The 10,480-nt window shown below is 36.8% G+C and overlaps 1 protein-coding gene across 1 annotated transcript in view; it reads left to right on the top strand.

The window, feature by feature from the left end:
- Positions 1–10,265, top strand: part of Trhr (thyrotropin releasing hormone receptor) — a 34,586-nt gene extending 24,321 nt beyond the window's left edge. The window contains exon 2 of the mRNA XM_090338719.1: positions 9,780–10,265. Within this exon, the coding sequence (XP_090194845.1) occupies positions 9,780–10,187 (408 nt within the window). The 3' untranslated portion in view covers positions 10,188–10,265. The remainder of the gene's footprint in view (positions 1–9,779) is intronic.
- Positions 10,266–10,480: the final 215 nt, after the last annotated feature.

Genomic DNA, 10,480 nt, shown 5'->3' on the forward strand with positions numbered 1-10,480 from the left:
TTCTTTACCTGCTTAACTGTTTACTAATAATTTACCTGGCTGGAAGAATAAAAAGATTAAAAGGCAAGCCAAACCTAAAATTAGCATGTGCAAAAGAATTTTCAGTACATTTTAGTTGCTAAATTCAGAATGTTATTGCAATTTGAATCCCAATACTGCCAGCTGAGATTTTTTTTTCCTTTCTCAGCACGTTTCCAAATATCCATCTCCTGTGAACAAGAAAACATCCAAACAACAGGAGAGAGCCAGTCTTTCATCATGAACAACTTTCAGTACTGCTTTATCAATATTGAAACATCCACACTGTAATTATTGCTAGGATTGTGGAAAGTTTTGTATCTGATCCTCAAGTATAGTTGCAAATGTTACCTAGCACACAGCTTTCCCACTTTTACCAGAAGAACCTTGATATCAGAAGCACTTTTAAAAATATGTGTAGGTACAGCATATACTGGAATGAATCTCCATGGAGTCAGTCTTTGAAACAATTGACACCATTTAACAAAATGAAAACCAGATGCTGTCCAAAGTAGTGGTAAAGGGAAGATGGGTGAATGAAAAAGGAAGAAGGGAAAAATATAATCAGAATACTGGATGTACATATGTGATAAAAGTAGGAAATGTGAAATGATTCAGAGGGAGGGTACAGACAAGATAAGGAAGAACAAATGTATTCGTAACTTCTTACCAAGATGCAGGATACATTAAATTGGAACCACCTTAAGCAATAAATTGCATTACATTGAGAAGTATGTTCCATCAAGTCTTAGTGTCACAGTGTGAAAAAGAATCTTCCTTTGGTATAGGTGGCATAAAAATCTTTTACAAGCAAGTAATTCTTTTTCACTTCTCCTGTTCTTCAGACTTAAAGCCCCATTTCACTTGTTGGTTTTTGCAGACATTAGGAAATAAATTTCCTCACAAAATTTGAGTTATTTAGAAAAGACAAAAAGATGAGTTTGGAGCTACAAACGCATATACATATATATGTACATACATACATATACATACACATATATTTATGTATTATTTATATATTTCCCCCATTGTGCCTTTTGGTCATCAGCATGAATTTTCTGATTTCTCTTATTCCATAAAATTCAGGTAATGTTGAAGAAAATAAATACATTTTCGGGCACATAGTGGGCATATCATATGTCATTATTCCCAATTCCTCTTTCATCAGCTAATTCTATTGTCAGATTAGAACATTTTCAGTTTCCATTTGGTTTTTTCTATTTTTTTGTACTTTGAAACATGTTAAGAAAATAACTGCCCAGTTCCCGTCTAACACACAGTGTCAAAGATTCTCAGAAAGTCAGGTTTGTCACCACTTTCCTCCACTCCTCATGTGCCTGTGCCTCTTCTTTGTCTCATAGCAGATGCTCAGAGCTCAAACCACTTCTCTCAGAAGTACATTCACAGGGCTGTTGTAGGTGCGCTTAGCTGTTTTCCTGGAGATGAGAGGATGTTACAAGGGAAAGGTCATACTAGTACTGAGAAGCTGTACTCCATCTTGTAATTCCAACTCTGCTATTTTCCCCAAAGCAGTGGCAGCCTGTGGCCCCACTGGTACAGGCAGTCCTCTCAGGTTCTAGAGTTCTCTCTTATCTGTACAAATGCCTCTCTCAGGAATCTGCTCTGTCTTCCTTCTGCTTTCTCCAAAACTGTGAGAAAAAAATTGTTTTCAATGAACGTTGAACATTTATTATTTTAGACTTTAAAAGTCCTGTGTCAGAGTCTGGGAGTGTGATCTAGTGGTAGAGAGATTGTCTAGCATACATGAAGCCCTAGGTTTGATTCCTCAGTACCACATATACAGAAAAAGCTGGAAGTGGTGCCTTGGCTCAAGTGGTAGAGCACTAGCCTTGAGATAGTTCAAAGATAATGCTCAAGCTTTGAGTTCAAATCTCAGGACTGGCAAAAAAAAAGAGAGTGAGAGAAATCCTATACTACCATTTCCCAACTGAAGCCCTATAGTTTCCTCAAGAATAAACAAACACAAATGAAATGTCTTTATTGTGCATCTCTACTAAGTTTTCCAGGGATATGTATGTGTGTTGTGTGGGGTGTGTGTGTGTGTGTGTGTGTGTGTGTGTGTGTGTGTGTGTGTGCTGGAACTCAGACCCTGAGTGTGTTTTGCTTTTTGTTTAAATCTAGTACCCTACCACCTGAATTACAACTCTATTACCAACTTTTTTCTGGTTAAAGATTCCTCTCAAGAACTTTCCTTCCCAGCCTGGCTTCAAATTCCAATCCTCAGATCTCAGCCTTCAGAATAGCAAGGATTACAGACATGAGCCTCCAGCTCTCAGGCTCATGGTTCTTTTTAAGTCAGTTTAGAGCCCAGAAAAAAAAGGCTATAATTTTTCTAGAGCAGCTATTCTAAATGAAGCATTTAGGTATTGCAATGACAGTTGGAGTCAAAAACCTAAGCATTAGCCATTCCACATTTCTTCTTGTCAAGAGCACTATAAGTAATGGATAGCCCACAGGCTGACCATGCATGTGCATGAATCACCACTCAACTTCTCTTCACTTTTGCCACACTCTAGCTGACTTCCAGTTGATTCCAAGCCCCTTTCCGGACCCATCATTCAACTTTTAAGACCCCCCAATGCTTTCACTCTGTGACATGAAGTACCCTACACTGATTATGTCTTTTAAAATCTGACTGTCCAGATGTATCAAAACAAACCAGAGCAATCTGCAAGAAGAAATTCCCAGAGCTCCAATCAATGCCGAAGCTGGGCTGTATTCAGATTTATTTAATTACCAAATCGAATTTATCCTTCAAGTGGCTAAATTAATATAGCAAAAGGCAGAAGGTCATTGATCACTTTGCTGAGGACTGAGGGCAAAATGATCCCCAGTTTCAGAACACTGTTAATATGCTGAAAGCAGGAGCACATGGACAGAGTCCAGTCACAGAATGTATTGTTATCCTTCAAAGAATGGCATTGGAATATTGAAGGCTTTTTTTTAATATGCTTTATACCCATTAACCAAAACAGAATGTATTCAGAAAAGAGGGATACATCTGAAAATGAGTGTTGCAGCCAGAAGAAGTGCACTTTGCTGATTTAGAAAGAATCCTAAACCCACATATGATTCCACAGCCCTACCTCAACATTTGATTTTAAAAAAAAAAAGAACAAATATTTACTCGGTAATGACACAACTATGTTTTGAGCACTTGTTTCATGACAGGCCAATTTATCAAGAATTCCTTTAAGCCAGGTGTTGGTGGTTCACACCTGTAACCTTAGCTACTCAGGAGGCTGAGTTTTGAGGATCATGGTTCAAAGCCAGCCCAGCCATGAAAGTGTGTGAGATTCTTATCTCCAATTAACCACCAGAAAACCAGAAGTAGTGCTGTGGCTCAAATGGGAGAATGCTAGCGTTAAGATGAAGATCTCAGGGACATTACCCAGGCCCAACACTCAAGCCCCATGACTGACAAAAGGAAAAAGAAAAAAAAAAAAAGGAATTCCTCCAAACTTTTGTGCAACAGACATGCTTCAGGTTTGTTGATTTATTTGCCTATGAAGCCAAAAGCAGTGTTTTGGCTTCATACTATGTAGGCTCCAAATTAATAAAGTGCTTATTCACAATAAAATTACCTGCTATGCTTCCCTTGAAAATCACTCCTTAAGAAAGATGTGAGTAGTTTTCAAACATAAGTTGAATGATGTGGTTGGTACCCCCTGTTGTATGGCTTTGTCTTTTTTATTTCAATCCTGGGCTTTGAACTCAGGGCCTGAGTACTGTCCTTGGGTTTTCTCAAGGCAAGAGTTATACCACTTGAGCCACAGAATCACTTCCATTTTTCTTCTATGTACATGGTATGGAGGAATCAAACTCAGGTTTTTGTGCATGCTAGGCAAGCACTTGAACCACTAGGCCAAACTCCAGGTCCCTGGCTTTGTCTTTTTAGTACTAAAAAGGTTTTTTTAATAATTGAGAGTGTCCTAGAATTTGAGAGACATTCAGGCATAAATTATGTCATCTGACCAGAGACAGAGAAGGACACTGGGTAATAGTTAGAGCTCTGCCTTCTGTAACTACCATACTTTGTCATTCATCAATGCAGAGAACAATTCCATGTGGCTTATCTCCAAAGGAATAATGACCAGGCAATAACAAACACACAGATTTTGCTTTGTCTGAATCATTCACAGAATCACATTCAGATATGCATTTTTTTTTCTGAATTAGTGAGAAAATTTCAACTAAATAACCTAGGGAAATGAAGTATAAATGAGTCTTTATGACGTCATGTTGGGAACATATAAGCTAATCTCTGACTAGTAATTAAAACATTTACAAATCTTATATAACTGGATGTGAATCAATGGCTTACTAGTAATTGGCCTGTATCCCCAAAGAAGAGAACTTGTAGTCATTTTATTTGAGTATTTTTGAATTTTTAATGTTGTTGGTTGATTATTTCCTTGGGAAACTGATTGGTGGGAAGGACTCCCCTCTGTCTTATTATGGAAACTTTCTCCCTAATCAGTGCTCTCTCCAGGTAGGCCTCCACTTGGGGCAAAACACAACAGCAAAAACAACAACCAAAGCTCATAAGGAATTCTAAGTTTACAAATAACTCCTGGAAACCATATCTTCCAACATCTTTTGTAACTCATACTTACAGCAAGTAGGACTAGCTAAAACCATGTTGATTTCTGTGGATAGGTGGAATGAAAATGAGAGTTAGCATCTGAGGATTCCTGTTCAGTCATTAGTTTTGCTACTGCCTCTGGCCTATTTCTCTGCATCTCTGAGTCTGGTCTACATCTCCTCATCAACAAAATGGAAGCAGTAACATTCAGCCTACAGATGTCAGTGGGCCATGAGTACAACATGCTCCAGTGATATGAAAGAAGTGGGTTAATTCCAAGGAGATCAGCAATTAACTGCTCACAGACTTCTCATTCAGAGTCAGAACCGTGATGAAAAAGAGAGCGTTCTGTCTTTTATTGTCTTGATTTCTTCAATATGACAAGGAAAGGGAGAGTAACTACTCAGAAGATAATTTCATGTGTGCATCTGACGAATACCAGCCAGACTATTTGTGTCCTGGATACTATTCTCACTTATTGAAATGAGTTTCTCCAATTATCCTCTTCCTCTTTCTCCTAAATTATCAGTTTTCATCCTATGAAATTGTTTTCTAAGCAAACAAGGGTGTTTTTATTATATTCTGTCTTTGTAAGAGAATAAATAAAATGAGTACTATTCATTCCCCCTGGCAAGCCCTCTATTTCTCTATCCTCTCCAGAAAATTCTCAAAAACTGTGTTTACAATAACTACTAGCAGTTCTCCCCATTATCCACCAAAAAGTCTTCAGACAAGAGTATTTAACATTCTTCAATCCTATATAATTTAAAAGGTAAAACATAAACTAGACAATCCATCACACTTAGTGATAAAAAGAGAAATTGACAGACAAGACATACAAGATTATATGGTCATATGAAACTGGTCCTTCAATGATAATAGGACTTTTATGCATTATAAACAAAAGAGAATGTAAGGGGTAAATAATGATGCATATGTACTATGAGAAATTATTCAACAACAAAAAGAAATGAAGTTCCCACACATGCTACATTAATACTATCCTTATAAACATTATGCTAACTAAAAGAAGTCAATTCTATACAAAAGACTATATGATTTCATTCCCCGACAAAGTCCACAACAGGAAAATGTATAACAAAGTAACATTGCTCAGTGCCTGTGGAGATCTGAGGGAAACAGAAGACAGATGCCACCAAGGCAATGTCTTCTTTTTGAGATAATGAAAGTTAGACTTTAGTGACGGCTGCACAATTCTGTGAATACACTGAAAATGGAATTCTACACTACAAATTGGTAAATTTCACAATAGATTACTTATGTATCAATGTAAATAATATAATGGGTCACATGTCAAGCCGATAACATGAATTATAGAAGCATTATGTCTACCATCTTGTAGACTAGTACATTCCCACCACTTTTGACCATCTCTGTTGGAAATCTCCCTCTTTACATACTGTGTGCAAATGAAGTAATTATCACATTCTCCTTTGCTTGCCTTCAATATGTTTGGAACAAATGTAAACCCTTTTCAATGTTGACTGAAAATGGCTCCACAGAGCCAGTGTTTCCAGTCCTCTCCCCTGAAGCACTTCCTTTTTTGGCAGCTATGTCTCTCCTTCTGTCCTAGCAATGGAGGCCAAGCACTTCATGGAGTACAACATTACTTTAGCAAGTTAAATAAAGGCTTTGTAAGGTTTTGCACAGGCTAACTAGGGATAGCGTTTGTCCCACTTCTTCATACGGGCTGCAAGTGGACCTTTCATACAGTGCTCATGATTACATACCCAAGTAGTCACAAATCAACACTTTATTAACCTTTCCCATAAGTTTTAGGCATCAATGTCATTTGGCCAAGAAAGTCCTTGCTAATCCTCCTTAGCCCCAAGTCCAAATCTCATAGCATTAGCCTTACCATGGCATTTGTCTTGCAAAGGACCATCAAATATAAGATACCTCAAGGCCTTGGCAATATCAGTTGAGGCTGCTGTCTAATCCTCAAGATCCAGTATATTGGTATACTGTTAAGGGTGTAAGTGTAAATTTTAGAATGAATGGTTAAATTTCTTTCTGGTTGAAGTATATTGTGAAATCACTTTCCCTAAATTTCATCCCACTGTTTCTGAATATCTTCAACTCATGGAGTAGAAGCTTCAGTATTAAATCAGTGTTTTATACTCCCATAATCCTGGGTGACAAAAAATTATTGATGCTTAACAATGGTCCAATTTCAAATCTATAATATTTTCACTTTATTTTGGATAATCAGTAACAGCAGGAATGAACTTCAATAGCCATAGTGAGTTGTGATTTTCTACTTTATTAAGAACTACTAAACTCCAACAGGTTGACCACTAGAATTGTCAACATTTTAAAAAGTGAGTAAATAAAACCAAAGATACTTTAACTCAACAAGAATAATTATGGGGTTAAAAGTATTCTCTATCATCTCACTGAGACATATTCTTCTTAATTTTAAAACATGCTTATATTTATGTCATTGACTCTTCCTTAAAATTCTTTTAAATATATTTCAAACAAAAAAAGCTAAACTATAGAAGGACACAATTTACTTATTAATAAATACTCCATTTTAAATTATAATATTAAAATATGTGCGATATTCTCTCCAATCTACACTATATTAAAGTATTAAAACTGAACAAAGAAGTGTGGTTACAAATTCTGAAATGATTCTTTCATCCCTAAATGAACTCATTTTTCTGAGGGCTGTTTTATGTCACATACTGGAAAATCTTATGAGAGTAAAGAAATCATAAATTTGCCCTGGCCCTGAAGAAACTCACTATTTTGGGAGGAAAAAAAATAGTTCATTGACTGAAATGTTTGGAAGTGAGGTCAAAGTAAGCTTGGGAGACTCCAGAATTACAAGAGAAATATATTAACCTTGAAACAGATTGCTTTTCTTTAGCACAATGAAAACTGTTCCATCAATGACAATAAGTGAAAGGAGTCAGGTCAATGTTACACATAGCTTCAATGGCTGAACTGACAGTTGGAGGGGAAAATGCAAAGTAGATAAAATTCAAGTTTGTTTCTTAGTTTGGCAGCAATAAAAAAATGGGTTTAAACTTAGAGGAAGTTAGGTACCTTGATGACCCTACCAGAAGCAACATACTAGAAATCTCACTGTTGAAAATTCAAAACATTTTCATGGCGAAGGTAATATCTAGAAGACCATGGCTTTTGTGCTAGTCTAGACTTGGGTTTGAATCGTAGTTCTGTAATTACACATCCTCTCACAAATCACATGATCTTTATTTGTTATAATATTTTTATTGTAATTAATAAAAGGGTTACATGATATTTGCCAGATAGAAGGTGCATTAATTCACATACATTGATAGCCTTTCACATGTCTTGGTCCCCATTACCCTCCCTCCCACCCCCCCATCTTAGTTTTCCCCCCTTCCCTACCCAATTTCAAATAACCAAATACAAATGCATCCAATATATCAGATAACAAAGTGAGATATGGTAAAAATATGATATAACCAAGGGACAGCAAAAGAGATGAGAGATAACATAGTACATTAAGGACAGCAATCACTCATTATATGGCTTTCGTTTCAATATCCTGGAGGTCCTTTCAATTAGCTTCATACTATATGGCCTTATGTATCAAGGTTTTGCTCTATGTGTCACCTTATGCTCCTGGAAAAAGAGCAGCAAACCAACCCTAATCCCACTAGAAGGAAGCAAATTATTAAAATCAAAGCAGAATTAAATGATTTGGAATCCAAAAACACTATAGAAAGAATCAACAAAACAAGGAGTTGGTTCTTTGCAAGAATTAACAAAATTGACAAACCCTTAGCAAATCTTACCAAAAAAAGAAGAGAGCATACAGAAATAAACAAAATCACAGACGAAAATGGTAATATCACAACAGAAATTACCAAGATCCAGAGTATCATGAGGGAATACTTCTCAAACCTTTACGCGAACAAATTTGAGAATCTAGAAGAAATAGATGAATTCCTAGCCAATATTAACATACCCACACTGAACCAAGAAGAACTATCCCAACTAAACAGGCCTATTTCAAGCACTGAAATAGAAATGGCAATAAGAGATCTTCCACCTAAGAAAAGCCCAGGGCCAGATGGATTCACAGCTGAATTCTATAAGGTCTTCAAAGCAGAGCTCACACCAATACTCTTCAAGCTCTTCAACGAAATTGAAAATGAAGGTTCTTTACCATCTCATTCTATGAAGCCAGTATAATCCTCATCTCCAAACCAGACAGAGATTCATCAAAGAAAGAGAACTATAGACCCATTTCTTTGAACATCGAGATGATCTTTAAAACATCAATTTATTCAGACACAAAATAAAAATAATGTTCAAAGTTGGTGTACACACTCAATTTAACATTAACATAGCACTTATTAGATCACCTTGGTTCTCAAAAAAAAAAAAAGAATCAAATAAGCCAATGGCAATCCAGCTTTAAATCAAGGCAGATTCCAATAAAAGGTGAGTTGTTCCTGGCAGAGAATGAAGCAATGACTTGATGTCAGAAAACCTTGAGGTCTAGGCAGCGGATAATCATTTGAAGAATCTGAATCCTTGTTTGTCATTCGTCTTTTTTTTTACATTTTATTTGCTTGTTAGGGTAATGCACAGAGGGGTTATAGTGAGTACATTTCTTGTCAAGCATTGTTACCCCTACCACGTTTTTCTCCAACTTTCCCTCCCACCCCCCATTCCTCATTGTGATCTCAAGGTCCTATCTAAAGTCCACAGGAGTTCCCAGAGTAGAAAGTTCAAAGTACAGAGGAGTTGAATGGAGAAAGAAAGCCACATAGAAAGCCTCATAGAATAGTACTGAGGAGTTGAAATCCTGAAGTGCACCCTTTAACAAACAACAACTGGCACCCGGTGGATAAATACTCCACCTTATTCTCCTTCACACAACAATTTGAGTTTTATTACTGGAGTACAGTTATCCACAGCGGAAGTTATCTCAATGACAATTTAATTTTGGCTTTTCCTCCTCTTTTACATCTTCCTAACATCCACAATTCAGCTTCCTAGGTTCTCTTTCCAAATAGTCAAGTTAAGCTCTTGTCTCAGACCACTCTATCTTGAGAAACAGATTTGAGTGAAGAAAGGGAGTTTTTCTTTTGTGTTTGTACTAAGTGCATTTCTCTCTATTTCTCCGTAGGTCACCAAGATGCTGGCAGTGGTTGTAATTTTATTTGCCCTCTTATGGATGCCCTACAGGACTCTTGTGGTTGTCAATTCGTTTCTCTCCAGCCCTTTCCAAGAAAATTGGTTCTTGCTCTTTTGCCGAATTTGTATTTATCTCAACAGTGCCATCAACCCGGTGATTTACAATCTCATGTCCCAGAAATTCCGGGCTGCATTCAGGAAGCTCTGCAAGTGCAAGCAAAAGCCAACAGAGAAACCCACTAACTACAGCGTGGCCCTAAATTATAGCGTCATCAAGGAGTCAGACCATTTCAGTACAGAAATGGATGATGTCACTGTCAGTGACACCTGTGTCTCTGCCACCAAAGTATCTTTTAATGACACCTGCTTAGCTTCTGAGGTAACCTTTAACCAAAGTTGACTCATCAATTAGAAGAAAATAGACCACAAAGTAAAGGAGAATCTGTTCAGTTTATCATGCACCATAGAGAGGAAATAACCAATGCCTAAAAGTGAAACAAACAGGATAGAATTTAATGCTTACTAGTATTGGCTATAGATATCTAAAACCATCAGAACAGTGGAGAGGTGTTTTTTTGTTGTTGTTGTTTTGTTTTGTTTTGTTTTTCTTTACAAAACTAGCATCACAAAAAAATGGAGCACATTGGTGGAAGAGTTACCTAGGGAAAATTGAAAGCAAAAATCCCTTTCATT

This window comes from Megascapheus bottae, chromosome 9 (assembly GCF_031878675.1).
Source record: "Megascapheus bottae isolate mThoBot1 chromosome 9, mThoBot2.hap1, whole genome shotgun sequence".
Taxonomy (NCBI): Eukaryota; Metazoa; Chordata; class Mammalia; order Rodentia; family Geomyidae; genus Megascapheus; species Megascapheus bottae.